The sequence below is a fragment of the Tachypleus tridentatus genome, chromosome 1, assembly GCF_004210375.1.
Source record: "Tachypleus tridentatus isolate NWPU-2018 chromosome 1, ASM421037v1, whole genome shotgun sequence".
NCBI classification, from domain to species: domain Eukaryota; kingdom Metazoa; phylum Arthropoda; class Merostomata; order Xiphosura; family Limulidae; genus Tachypleus; species Tachypleus tridentatus.
Genome location: NC_134825.1, coordinates 117,800,305 through 117,816,029, shown reverse-complemented (window position 1 = coordinate 117,816,029; position 15,725 = coordinate 117,800,305). Strand labels below are relative to the sequence as shown.

The 15,725-nt window shown below is 32.9% G+C and overlaps 1 protein-coding gene across 5 annotated transcripts in view; it reads left to right on the top strand.

Annotated features, from left to right (window-relative positions):
- The window catches only part of LOC143222366 (upstream stimulatory factor 1-like), a 52,455-nt gene extending 37,963 nt beyond the window's left edge, over positions 1-14,492 (top strand). For 3 of the 5 annotated variants that reach the window (XM_076448809.1, XM_076448821.1, XM_076448831.1), the window contains exons 6-8: positions 5,522-5,616; positions 7,622-7,880; positions 9,800-14,492. In XM_076448809.1, the coding sequence (XP_076304924.1) occupies positions 5,522-5,616; positions 7,622-7,849 (323 nt within the window). In that variant the 3' untranslated portion in view covers positions 7,850-7,880; positions 9,800-14,492. Of the gene's footprint in view, positions 1-5,521; positions 5,617-7,621; positions 7,881-9,007; positions 9,122-9,799 lie in introns of all 5 variants that reach the window. The other 2 variants (XR_013012205.1, XR_013012212.1) reach the window with 2 other exon arrangements.
- Positions 14,493-15,725: the final 1,233 nt, after the last annotated feature.

The following is a 15,725-nucleotide window of genomic DNA, read 5'->3' as shown; positions in this document are numbered from 1 at the left end:
CAGACCACCTAATTCGTCTTGAAACATCTATCAGAGAAGCCTTTCTCAACCGCCAACATCTTGTATCAATATTCTTTGACATAGAGAAGGCTTACGTGGCCATCTACCCATGTTTATTAAAAATTTTTTAATGGACAGGAGATTCCAGGTTCGTGTGGGTTCGACACTTTCCGTTCTTTTGTACAGGAACTTGGAGTCCCTCAAGGATGTGTATTGAGTGTTACACTCTTCAGTATAAAGATAAATGCCATCACTGAACAACTCCCTCTCACTGTTGCGAATGGGCTGTATGTCGATGACTTTCACATCTCATGTCAGTCGTCAAACATGAGATATATTGAGCGGCAACTACAAACCGCCCTCAATTGTGTAACGGAAGTGGACTATGGCGAGCGGCTTTAATTTCTCTCTCTCCAAAACTGTGTGCATGCACTTTTGCCGTCGACGGGTATTCACCCTGATCCTGAACTTCATATCGGTGGAGTTTTGCTGCCAGTTGTCCGGAGACCAAGTTCTTGGGGCTTATCTTTGATCGTAAACTGACCTTTATACCACACTTAAAGCAGCTTGGTCAAATGCACAAGAGCACTGAACATCCTCCGTGTTCTCTCTTCTACCAGTTGGGGGGCAGATCGCTGTTCAATGTTAAAGGTATATCGTGCTCTTATTAGATCGAAACTCGATTATGGATCAATGGTCTATGGCTCTGCCAGACCCTCAGCCTTAAAGATGCTGGACCCGTTCATCACCAAGGACTTTGACTCTGCACTGGGGCTTTCCGCACCTCTCCAGTTCAAAGTATATACATTGAATCTCATGAACCTTCTCTACACTTTCGCCGTTTGCAACTATCTTTACAATATACTTGAAACTTCATTCCTTACCAAAGCATCCCACCTGGAAATGTGTTTTCCTTCCTCGGTGGGCAGTACTTTTCAGAACAGACGATCTGTCATTGCTCGTTTGGCCTTCGCATCCGGAAGCAATTGGATGAATTGGGTCTGTCCTTGGATAACATTGCATGTTCCACAGGTCGGCCCATCCCACCATGGCTTATTACAGCCCCCAAATGTGACCTTTCTTTCAGTCACCTAAAAAAGGCAGATACTCCAGATTGGAAGTACCGTCTTTTATTCAATGAATATCTTTCAAACAATCATTCAGTTCCTATTTATACAGATGGTTCCAAATCAGGTAATTCAGTGGGCTCTGCTATGGTTTGTTATGGATCAGTAGTTGCACGCAGAATCCCTTCTACAGCTTCTGTGTTCACTGCTGAACTGTATGCCATATCTCTTGCCCTGGATCATATTGCAGCTGAGCAGTACTCCAACTGCACTATTTATACTGATTCGCTTAGTTCTATACTTGCCTTGGAATCGCTACACGTTGGCTCACATCCTATTCTCGCTGATATTCGTAACCGACTGGCCCGTTTCTCATTAGCAGCTACTTCAATCCAGTTTTCTGGATACCAGGCCATGTTGGTATTGGCTGGAACGAGCTTGCAGACATGGCAGCTAAATATGTCTGCTTCAGCACCATCACTCCTATGCCTATTCCGTACATGGACTATGGTGTTATCTTCAAGGGTCGGCTCCGTGCCAGCTGGCAGTCCACTTGGAGTGAGCAACGTGACAACAAACTTTTTCAAATCAAACCCAAAATTGGACTTTGGCCATCTAGCTTCCGTAAAGTTCGGAAGGAGGAAGTTGTTCTCACTAGGCTACGCATTGGTCACAGTTTTTTAACTCATCATTTTCTTTTATCTGGAACTGATGCACCAATGTGTAATTTGTGTAACACTCAAATCACTATCAGCCACATTTTACTTTCTTGCCATCGTTACAATTCTCAACGACGGCAATATTTTAAACATATTTTTCCCAGGGTCAATCTGTAACATTGGACAGAGTTATTGGTGATGGTGACTCTGTCCACCTTGATAATGTTTTTAATTTTTAATGGCCATTAACCTTTTAATCTCATTTAAGTGTTGCATGTTTATTCATTACACCTTTTAATTGTGGTTCCTTTTTTACAGTTTTAATCTCTCTCATTCAATTTGACATTGGACAATAGCCAGAACATTAAATAACTTCGACACCAGAACTGGAAAGGCCAACTTCAGGTGACTAACGCCTCCTGTTTGAACTATCCGTTTGAACTACTCGTTAGTCATCCTGGCGAAGTTGTTATTATACTTTTACTGCATATCATTTCACACTTTTACTAATTAACTTTTAGTACTGGCCATATTGACTCATAACCGGAACCAGGACTGGAAAGACCAACTTCAGGTGACTGACGGTGGTTTTATACTTACCTGTTAGTCTTCCTGGCGGGTTACGATCATTACCATTCTGCTACAGGTAGTTCTTTACAACCTTGTTGACTGGATGTCAACATTGGTTTTACGCCATTTTCTGTCTTAATTGCCGTTTGCTTCTATCTTCAATTACTTCTACAAATTTTACTCCATTTACTTGACTTTATCCTTTTACTGGACATTTGGCTACTCATTATTACGATTTTTGGAGTGTCTTTTAAAACTTTTACTTTCTTTTACATTTTGATAATAGCTGCTATGACACATAACCCAGAACCAGGACTGGAAAGGCCAACTTCAGGTGATTGACGGTGGTTCTTGAACTTACCTGTTAATCTTCCTGGCGGGTTATGATCATTACCTTTTTGCTAGAGTAAATACCTTACAACTTCTTATACTCTACCTTTTATCTTAACATTGTAGACTAGGTGTCAACATTGGTTTTATACTTTTTTGTTTTCCCTTCAGTTCCATTTATATCTATTACTACATTTATTTATTTATTTATTTTTTTTACATTTTTACCGAATGTCTGGCGCAGATAGCCTCGCTGCTTTGTGCCATAAAACACTAAATCAATCAATCAATCAATATTACGTTTATCAGTAATTTGGTACGGTCAGTCCACATCATATATTACGTTTATCAGTAATTTGGTACGGTCAGTTCACATCATATATTACGTTTATCAGTAATTTGGTACAGTCAGTTCACATCATATATTACGTCTATCAGTAATTTGGTACGGTCAGTTCACATCATATATTACGTTTATTGGTAATTTGGTACAGTCAGTTCACATCATATATTATATTTATCAGTAATTTGGTACAGTCAGTTCACATATATTACGTTTATCTGTAATTTGGTACGGTCAGTTCACATCATATATTACGTTTATCAGTAATTTGGTACGGTCAGTTCACATCATGTATTACATTTATCAGTAATTTGGTACCGTCAGTTCACATCATATATTACGTTGATCCGTAATTTGGTACAATCAGTTCACATCATATATTACGTTTATCAGTAATTTGGTACGGTCAGTTCACATCATATATTACGTTTATCAGTAATTTGGTACGGTCAGTTCACATCATATATTACGTTTATCAGTAATTTGGTACGGTCAGTTCACATCATATATTACGTTTATCAGTAATTTGGTACGGTCAGTTCACATCATATATTACGTTTATCAGTAATTTGGTACGGTCAGTTCACATCATATATTACGTTTATCAGTAATTTGGTACGGTCAGTTCACATCATATATTACGTTTATCAGTAATTTGGTACGGTCAGTTCACATCATATATTACGTTTATCCGTAATTTGGTACGGTCAGTTCACGTCATGTATTACATTTATCAGTAATTTGGTACAGTCAGTTCACATCATATATTACGTTTATCAGTAATTTGGTACAGTCAGTTCACATCATATATTACGTTTATCAGTAATTTGGTACGGTCAGTTCACATCATATATTACGTTTATCAGTAATTTGGTACCGTCAGTTCACATCATATATTACGTTGATCCGTAATTTGGTACAATCAGTTCACATCATATATTACGTTTATCAGTAATTTGGTACGGTCAGTTCACATCATATATTACGTTTATCAGTAATTTGGTACGGTCAGTTCACATCATATATTACGTTTATCAGTAATTTGGTTCTGTCAGTTCACATCATATATTACGTTTATCAGTAATTTGGTACGGTCAGTTCACATCATATATTACGTTTATCAGTAATTTGGTACGGTCAGTTCACATCATATATTACGTTTATCAGTAATTTGGTACGGTCAGTTCACATCATATATTACGTTTATCAGTAATTTGGTACAGTCAGTTCAGTTTCTTTACAATATTTCAGAAGAATTTTAAAATCAAACTTCTAGTTGTTTAGTTAAAGCAGATAGTAATTTAAGTCACACATGACATTACTGCATGATGTTATATAATTGTTATGAGTTAAGAAAACAGACTATAAATTTAAAATTATTGCATATAACTGAAATTAGTAGGTATGTGTGGTGCAAACTATTTGTCTGTCTGAGCATTCATGTGTGGTTTGTTTACGACAACCGCTTTCTGTACTGTGTCAGAAAAGCTGCACGTTCAGGCTAAGTTCAACCTTCACGAAACGACAGGATAAGAGTCGTGAATAACGTTAATGCCAAATTTTATTTTACAAGCAGAATATTTTACGCTAAGTTGTTAGAAACTAATCAGACTATCGTTCACATTTCAAAACGTGTCATAACTTAAAGAATAAAAATGTAGATGAACCACATGTTTTTGTTGAGTGACTCTTAGCATGACTGAAATGCTCAACAATTACTTTTCGTGAAGGATGATATAAGTAACTCGGAACTTTGGCCATGAATGAAATTGAGAGTAACACTATTAACTAATAACTAGTTAAAGTCCATGAAATAATTTAAGTTCATAGATTATTTTAATCTTTTCCTTTCACTATGTGTCGGTACTGTTGCTTGCAGAAGAGTACAAAAGTCTACATTTTGTTTAATTCTTTAAGATTCTTTGTCCACTGAAGTTTTGTGAGATTATAGAGCAGAAAAAAAGTTAACTATCTTTCAGTCTAGCTCATAGCAAATTGTTTTGGGGATTTAATGTGACATGAGTGAATATATCATTGTATAGTATCTATTGAGCAGATGTGTAAACATAGTTAAGAAAAAACTAGTGACAATCAGCATCAGTCTGTAATAGATTAATTAGTTGAATATGATTGATGAACCTATAAATTAATCAATTATGAAATTATACTGATTGCCCAGTTCTAGTCTGTGATCGTGCAGACATGCTCAAAATTGTTGTTGAGAATTTTATTAAAACTTAGAGAAGGTAAATCATTCATTGAAAGTAGGAATAACATAAAAACAAAAACAGCTCTTAAAGTGCATGGGTTTCAAATACTCGTAATACCAACATTACGAGTGTCTAGTGCAGGTATCCATGTGTAGCTTTGCAAATGTGCAAAACAAGCAACCAGATATGTGTATGGTGTGGTCTTTTGTTGTATTTTTACTGCTACTCGGGTATTATTCTTCAAATAGTTTTATTTTGGCCTACACATTGTTTATTGTTTCTGAGTTAAGAAAAATAATGTTAAAATAACAAAAGTAAAAACATACATTTTAAACACTTCAGTTGAAAGGAGACGACGTGACAAAATTAACAACTGGATAGTCAAATTGTCAACCATTGTGCCTGATTGTACGTCAGACCACACAAAACAAAGTCAAGTAAGTTCATAGACAATTTTTTAACCTTTTAAAATAGTTTTTGTACATTCTCCTTAAGAGATATTCAACATTAAAATTAACTTTTTTGATTAGTGTGAAGCTAAAACTAAAACAATGCAACTTGTATTTCGTAGATGATTCAGACAGATGCTTTTTATGATGAACCGACAAAGGTAAAATGGGTAATGAGTGCCTAGTTTGGTATAACACTCATGGAGTGTGACATGGCTGGTGAAATTAGTAATGATTTGACCAATAGTAGCTACTGATGGCCTGTTTCTTGAAACTCTATTCAAAAGTAATTTTATTGTGTTCACATGGAGAGATTCTTTCTGTTTCTGGAATTAATCTATGTCATTCTATGTATGTAATTCGTTTAGTTAATTTTATGTCCAGTCAACTCAGAGAACATAAATAAGTTGTGAGACCCAGTTAACTCGGATGCACTTATGTTCACACTGTATTACAAAACTTGAGTTCCAGAGTCCTTACTTATTACTGAAACATAAATACATAATTTGGACCTTAACTTTGCCATCCAAACTACTAAAAGTTGATGAAACAGCTAACCTAAAACCTACATCTCAAAACCTACATAAACTTGTGGCAGAACAACCTGGTTAACAAATTTGTATGTATTTCAGAAATATTGAGAAAATAAACTCTAACATTACAGAACAAGGACTTAATGTATTGAAGTATTTAAAATGGGACAACACTACTAAAATTCTAATTGTAGATGAAGGTTACATCACGGTAATCTTAAATACAGATGATTACAACACCATGATCAGACAATGAGTATCTGTCACAGTTTTACAGATCCACAAACCCAACATCTGTTTCAGACCAGTTGTTATTACTATAAACTTGTCATGCTATCTCTTAGATACTTTTTGATAACTGCGCTTTCACTAGTATAAGGTAATACAGAATAACATGTACACAGCACCAAACATTTCACTGAATAAAACAGTCTTGTGTATCCAGAATGTTCTCAACACTTTTGATGAAGCACACGTATTCGTTAATGTCTCAACTGCAGAAACCCTTTGTATCGCCAAAGAATGGCATACAGAACTGACCATAATTTGTCTATGATCCACATACCTACAATACAAAAATGAATGGACAACCTTACCCATGACATCACAATTCTCTCCAATTTTAGTAGAAATTTTTGTATAGAAGACTTTGAAGAGATTTCTCTTCTTTACTGACAAGAAACCCAGTTTTTAAACATGCTGTGTCAATGATGTATATTTTTTTTATCTGGCCCCATAGTCATGAAAACTTAATTTTCTTATGGTACATTAATTACCTAGAGAACAAAAACCACTTCACTTTCAAACTGTCAACTGCAGTCTGCCATACCTAGATATTTCCACCAGCAGGCATAGCAAGAAACTTACAACAACCATGTATCAGAAATCCACTCATATTTTTAAATATCTACGTTTCCAGTCTTGTCTTATTCACCTTCTGTCATAAATAACACATTATAATAACACATTAGTTTTCCAAAAATTTCATTACAAGTATGTCATGCTGAATTAGGTAAACTATCAATCCCATGTTTGTTCCAAATTTTGTTGTAGCAAATGTTTATTTTTTGCACATAAAAACCATTAAGTTAACCCTAATTTCAAATATAATTCAGTTCTGGTTGAAGACTTAAAACGTAATTTAATTACATGTCTTACATTTACTTATTCATTTCCTTTACCTAATTAGTAATTATTAATTACTCCTGGTTAATTAATCCCCAATTATTGCTAATGAGCATTAATTAGATCAGTAATTATGTTTTCAGTGTGAAATGCTGTCCTAATAAATAATTTTGTCATGTTTTTTTTTTTTGGGGGGATGATATTTTATTTTCTAGTTTTAAGTTTACTAGAAATAAGTATATGCTTCCAAACGATTTCTTTACACTGATTTTACACTTTTTAATCAAAGCTTAGATTCTATATAAATTTTGTTTTCTTCCGTGTTCGTATTTAAGCAAAGCAAAGGAGGTATTCTTGCTAAGGCGTGCCAGTATATTCAGGAATTGAGAAACGCTAATGCAAAGTTGCCAGATATTCTTAAAGAAAATGAAAGGCTGACTTTGGATGTAGACTTACTCCAGCAGCAGTACGAGAAGTTAAAAAATGAAAACCGTGTGTTGAGAGCTCATCTCCAACAGCACGGAATTAATGTGGCCGACCGGATAAGGACCCACTCGTCGTAACAAACTCGGTCTTCGTTGTTAACTTGTAAAGGTAATGGAGTAATCAGTTTTACATAATTTATGTAGGTTATTCTGTTTATTTTATTATAATTGTATGAGAAAATGTGAGGCTTGTCAGTGCTTTAGTGTTTCGTGGCGTGTGGCTTTGTTACTTAACATTTAGATTTAAAGTCTGGCAAAAGTTGGCCGATGATTGGTGAGACTGGTCACATTGAATACATAAACTACAGGAAGTAATCTGTTTGTATTTTGCTCTCTTGTTCGTCACAATTAATCAGAAAACATATGTACTTAAGTTTTGAGTTCTAACGTGTTCACAGCACACGTTCTTTTAAAATGCAACCTTTATTGATTTAAGACATCAAAGTTTGGTCTTCTAGTTGTTGTTGTTTTTTTTTTCAAGCTGCTAAAGAATCTTTACAAAAATATTTTTGGTTTCATTATCTAAATAAAAAAATGCAAATAAAATGAACTACAAGGATTTTGGTACAAAAGTACTGCAGAGCTTAGCATCGTCATCTTAAAGTGACAGATTTCTTGTATGCTAAAGTTACCTCGAGTAAAATGGGAAACCAAAAGCACTAATTCTTGATGACGAGAAACCCACTTGAAATGAAAATGTGTCTTGGAAAGGCTGGTACGGTTAACCATCTTTCTTAACCTGAAGATGACCTGGGAAGATCGAAACATTGTTCTCTCCTCATCAGTAAAAGTGTTAATACCCATACCAGCCATTCTGAGATATAAAGGCACTTATACTGCAATCTGGCCAAGTGTGTTAAGGCGTGTGACTCATAATCTGAGGGTCGCGGGTTTGCATCCCCGTTGCGCCAAACATGTTTGCCCTTTCATCCGTGGGGGTGTTATAAAGTGACAGTCAATCCCATTATTCGTTCCTAAAAGGGTAGCCCAAGAGTTGACAGTGGGTGGTGATGACTAGCTGCCTTCCCTCTAGTCTTACACAACTAAATTAGGGACTGCTAGCGCAGATAGCCCTTGAGTAGCTTTGTGTGAAATTAAAAACAAAAACAACAAACAATATAATGCAATCTGCTATTGTTAAAGCACCAACTGAGAAAGTATGTGCATCTCATTTTCAACTTAGTGTGAAAATTAACAAAATCTTGGTAGCATATGACAAAATGGGTTTTCTTTCAGACAAGCAGCTTATACCATAACAGTTTTTAGAAGCAGTTTGCTTACATAAGTCGCATCACAGCACTTCTCTATTGGATCTCATCCAAAAGGCCACGTTGATGCAGGATATAACGGGTACAGTGTGTTTGAAATATTGTTATAGATTTCATTACTTTCATTGAAAAGTTCTTTGTTGTTGTTAATTAATCAGTTTCTTCTACAGCCAATCTTCAGCCAATTCTGGAGTCTACATGATAAAGAATTAAACATTATTGAAGTTTGTTTACATTTAGTGCACTGCTTTTCACATATTAATTTAAAATTTGTTACGAAAAGAAAAACACTTCTTGCTCCAATTACACAGCTTTTTTCTGATGTAAAGATTTTAAAATATAATTAAATTGTTAATATTATTAATTTTGTTTTATTGTTTTAGCTCACTTATTTGTAATAATAAAAAATAATTATTGAATACCTGTGATAACATATCAACCAGATATGATTTATGGATTATTATTATTATTATTATAATAAATAATTATCCATTATTTCTGTACTAAAAATAAACTAGTGAACTTTGTTGTATACTGATGGGTGTCATAAAAATATAGGCTTAGACTTTTAGAAATTGTTTACAATTTCCATATTTTCATGATTTGGTTACACGTGAAACCATAATGATGGTAATAAATTGTTTTGGAATTGATTGTATTTGGACTCGTTCACGTAATTAAAATCATTTCTGGTTTACACATTCTAAGCAGTATTTTTGTAAGCAAAGAAAAATATTTTTCTTTTGCATCCTCTTTCCAGAACTTCTTTCTAAATGATGAAGAGACAGCGGTGTCTAGAGAACTAGCGACATTTGATGGGACCACTATTATGCAGCATAACCATCCTGTGTAGAAATGTTGTTGTCACTTGTGTTGTTTTTGGATTCATTCTGTTATTGCAATCAGTAATTCTTTTATCCCAGACATGTGGTAAAGAATTTGTACTCCCTCAAATGTAAGAGTGTTTTATTTCAGTCATGATTTTAACCTCTCTATTAGTGTTGGGAAAATCTAACAAAAAGTATGGATTGATTTCTATCAATTTACCCTCACTTTGTTTCACTTTCTAGTGTTTAATATTTGTTGAAGTTTTACAGAGTTATAGATTGTTGTGAATATTCATTAGACCAAGATTTGTAATACAGATCTTGGATAGCTTTTATGTTCTAGAAACGAGTGTTACTTGCTTCAATTGAACATTCGAAAATCAACTTTTGGTATCAGAAATTAGAATTTTTTGTGTGTTTCATTTTTGTTCATCTTTTAAAGTTAATAATATATCTCACTTGTGGTGTTTTTCAGTTTCATAACAGTGCATGTTTTGAATTCAACAGATAACTAATATATAACTGTACCTTCAGAATTTCTTCACACGTAGACTTTCAGTGTAGAATGTTACTCATATTTCTAGTATTTCATAACCTCTTGAATTTGTCTGAGAAATATTATTATATGACTTGTAGTATCAAAATTGCAATACATAAATTTTTCGACCATGTTTGCGTGTGTGTATTAATTATTACACTATACCAGTAAAGTTTTTTTTAGGTTTGTTATTGAAAACTAATTGATTGATTCCATTATAAATTAAATGAAATAAAAATATAAGAATAAACCTTTCATTCAGAAATTAAGTGGAGTTACAAGTTAGGTTTCTAAAATTGATGACCATTTTGTACAGTAACTGTGTAAAAACATACTAAGCCTTTGTTCATTTTGGTGGACAAGAACTACCTTTAAGTTACTTGTATATTGTCCAGTTTATTTGGTTTGTAAATGACAATCATTTTGGTCTGAGAATTTTAGAAAAGGCTAAAGATTGTAACTTCGTTTAAAAACCTGTTGTTGTTGTATTAGTTAAGCATGTTTTATATTTGTCTGAATGAAATAAGGGCTGTGAAGTTAACTATTAAACAAACTAGTTGTAACTTTCTTATTACAAAGCAGACTACATGTGTATTGGCAAGAAAAGTGACCAGAAGTCACTACCATTACATTGAAGTAATATATCACTGAAATTCAAAGAAAAAAATTGATTTATTTATACATGTACCAGTTGGAAAGTAATCTTATCATTAGAAACATATTGGCAGATGGTCCTGTTGTCTAAGAAACAAAGTTTCTTTTTTTATATATCAGTAATATGATTATAAGTATTTTTTGCATATTTGATTCATAACTATGAGATATTTCCATATAGCTTATGATTCCTTTTGAATGTTTTTAATTATTATGGTATTATATTTAAAGACAAATAGAGTCTACTACAAAATAAAACATGTAATGTTATTATTTGTCATAATATTAAAGTAAAATCGTTTTCATACAGTAGTTCATCACATATCAAAATATTTAGACAATACAAGTTGAGAAGGGGTTGAAATATAAGATGAAAACCATGTGATAATATGAGGTAAAATAGTATAGTACTGGAAATATAAAAGGTGAATTTGGGCTATCAAATAAAAAGTTTTTATGTGTGTGTCTTTATAATTTATGAACTCAATTTCACCTGGATACGCCTTTAGTACCATAAATTTCACTCCAAATGACCATTTTATTATTAAACTTGTTATATTTTTTATCAATAAATTATTAATTTGTTATATATATTTGGCATTCACAATATCAGAAGGTAGATTGATTTTATGTATAATTGTGAAAACTAAAAAAATAAGACAAACACAATTACAAGGTCATCTTTCAGAGTGACCATAAGGTCCAATTGTGATCTCTAAATGAATGTAAATGTATTGCATGCATTATTGTAGAACGTGTAACAAAAAATAAAAACAAAGCCCCTACACACATATTTCTCAACTTGTCTTTTTGTTCACATCATTTACTTTTTGTCTCGTTACTTTGTCTCACAAAAGTGTTATATCAGAAAAGGTGAAATATAAATATTCTGTAGGCTAGTTTTAGTGTAAGTCCACAAAATGAAAGTTATAGTGAGTTAAAGTTTCAATGGTTGTTGTTGACAGTCCATCATTTAAAATGAGGAGAAATGAAATTTTATTCGGTTTAACTATGATGTTGATGGCGATTAGTTTTAGCAACAGGACTGTTATGCTTTTAGTGAATAATATGATTAGTTTTAGCAACAGGACTGTTATGCTTTTAGTGAATAATATGCGTGTATTTATAAACTTAAATATCGATTAGTTTTAGCAACAGGACTGTTATGCTTTTAGTGAATAATATGATTAGTTTTAGCAACAGGACTGTTATGCTTTTAGTGAATAATATGATTAGTTTTAGCAACAGGACTGTTATGCTTTTAGTGAATAATATGCGTGTATTTATAAACTTAAATATCGATTAGTTTTAGCAACAGGACTGTTATGCTTTTAGTGAATAATATGATTAGTTTTAGCAACAGGACTGTTATGCTTTTAGTGAATAATATGCGTGTATTTATAAACTTAAATATCGATTAGTTTTAGCAACAGGACTGTTATGCTTTTAGTGAATAATATGCGTGTATTTATAAACTTAAATATCGATTAGTTTTAGCAACAGGACTGTTATGCTTTTAGTGAATAATATGCGTGTATTTATAAACTTAAATATCTTAGGTTTCAGTCTTAATATACAAACACGTGTCAGATCCATCTCATAAAATTGCATCAGGTTAGATAGAGAAACTAACAGATAAGATATAAAAGTTCTACTGAATGAAAACAACCATTCATTTAAGATGTTCTATAGGTTGTGTAAATGAAGTGTGAAAACTTAGCTAAAAAAATGTATTCGTGTTCTCAACATGGAAATCAACTTGTACTGTTGATTCCTTTTAGGAGTTTTAAGTTTGTAATGTATCTTTAATTAAAATGCTTAATTAAGCAAATTGTTATTTCTTTTGTGTACAACAGAATTGTAATGTGAAACTTGCCAAATTCTGTACAATTGCACTTATTAAATTCAGTTGTATATAATTTCAAGGTTACGAGGTGGGTTAAAATGACACAAAAAGGTGTTGGTGTCAAATGATTAAGACAAGTTTTAATATTTTTCTCCATAATTGTATCTGTTTTATGTCAATAATGGTTTGTTGTTTTCTTTAACTTGCCAGAAAGTTTACCATCAGATGAAGCCTCTGTGTTGCTTTAGCTGTGAGTCTTAGGTTTTATAATGCTAGAAATTGAATTTTAATCCCTGTGGTTGGCACATCACGAGTAGCCCATTCTATAACTTTATGCACAATAATAAAATGAAAAAATCTCATGAAAAACGTTTTTCTAAACACTTGATTATTCTAAAGAAAAGCAGTGCTGTTCCATTTATACTTAAACCTTGTTAAACAGGGTATGAAACGTGATCATTAATTACTATATTAAATATGATTTTGTATACATTGCTGCCTTATATATCATTATCTCGGTATCTTCCTACAGTAGCTGCAGTGTCTTTGTACTGTAATACGATTGAGTCTTGAGTCATAGGGCTAGAAAACAACAGATCCTAAAACATACCTGTTTCTTAACCTGTGTTTGTTTTTGTTTTTAACAAGGTTTGATAGTATTTGTATGTATACGAGTTGGACAATTTTTTTATCCAAAAATTTTTGATGCTTGAAATATTGAATATGTAACTTTGCTTGGGCATTAAGACTATGGTAAACCATCCGACTTGCTATTTATTGGCAGAAGTGAGCTACATATGAGGCTGTAAATGTGGCTATTTTTCTACTTCGTAGTAAGTACCAAATGAGAACTTCTAAACTGGTACGTATTTTTTGTTAATGAAAGTTATGCCTAAATTTTCACCTCAGCTGTTGTTTAGTGTTTTTTCAGTTTGTTTGTTGTTGTTTTTTGACAAACATATTATTTTATTCTATATAATATTAATTAAGAAACATTTTATTTGAAAGAACTGACTTTTATTTTTTTGAAATATAAACTTACCAGGAAAACGACATTATGTTCTGTTCAGAGACTCGCCCTGTCTTCTCTTAAGACTTGCATCAGTATCATTTTTCTGAAAAAATGATATTATTCCAAATTTTTTCTTATTATGTCTAATGAAATATTTGTTTTCTATTTACTTGTCTGAAGTTGTAGTGGTCAGTCTTCTAACTTTTAGATTGATAGTTAATACTAAACTGCTTAACAAGTTCCATTTCTATTAGAAAGCAATAGTGCTTTAAAATATAAGTTTTAATCTCAAACACAGGGGAAGATCTTAAAGTTATGGATAACAACGTGTGTGGTTATCAGAAAATTGTTGTTTTTTTTAATGTTTCAATTTCGGTATGAATTATCGATTGTCTGAAGAAAGCATCATAAGTTAATCAGGATATTTTTGGTGTTATGATTGTGGTATTTCATCATTTGTTCAGCTTTTCGATCACTTGTTAATATCATTGCAATTTTAATGTCATGAGATTTGCTTGCTTGTATAAAGTTTTGTAAGCTCAAAAGAAGAATAAATTTTGTGTTTTTTAACAAGAACGGAAAACTGTGGTTTCACGAGCACTTCAGCAAATGTGAATCAGTAAACGAGAAATTGATTATCAAAAACAACAACTAAAAGTGACTACTGTTCATTAATTAGTTACTAAGTTAATTAAAATCGACACTTAAGATTTAAATGTTATTTAAGTTATATTTTCAGTTATCAGTTTAATTCTATCTGCGTTCTAACATATCATCTGTAAACTATTATGAAAGACATACTTGTATAGTCATTTATAAAATTTACTGTCAGACATACCTGGAAATACCAAGTTTAAGATGTTACAAATCGAGCCAAGGGTTTCATCTTCTGTTACTTCAAGAAAAACGTAAAATGTCTATAGAAAGCAAAGGAATTTAAACTTCATAGTGTAACAATTTTGAATTGGTTAGGCATCTCAATATAGTGCTGGGGGTATGTCCCCATAAAATGTTTGAAAATAAGTGCTTCAAGATTTGGGCCCCGGCATGGCCAAGCGTGTTAAGGCGTTCGACTCGTAATCCGAGGATCGCAAGTTCGAATCCCGGTCGCACCAAACATGCTCGCCCTTTCAGCCATGGTGGCATTATAATATCACGGTCAATCCCACTATTCATTGGTAAAAGAGTAGCCCAAGAGTTGACGGTGGGTGGTGATGACTAGCTGCCTTCCCTCTAGTCTTACACTGCTAAATTAGGGACGGCAAGCACAGATAACCCTCGAGTAGCTTTGTGCGAAATTCAAATCAAACAAACAAACAAGCTTCAAGGTTTAACTTTATGTTAACTTTACTATAATTTATCGAAAGTATTAACCATTTGCAAACATTTTATTATTCACAAAAATAACTGAGAATTATACTGAGAACAGTTGTAAGTAAACACGTAATTTATTATGTATTTTTATACTGGTTCATAAATACTATTACACTAGTATGAAGTCTATCTCCTTATCTATAAACAATTTTAGAAGTGCAAGTTAAAGCCTTGCAGTTAACTATGAGAAAATTCTGGTCTGATCTGCTGAACCTGCTTTGGTCTGATCTTCGTTCTGCATTAAATTATTTCATTTTCTGTTGGTTATTTTGTTAACAATTTCTTCGTTCAGTTGAGCAGCGTTAAAGAGGTAAAAATTAAAATGTTGACCAAACTCTTAACAGTCCATCTGTTCTTCACTTCCATTGGCTAGACCTGTTCCTCGCAGATGGACAACTTTGCTTTATATACAAATATATTAATTTCTAGATCAAG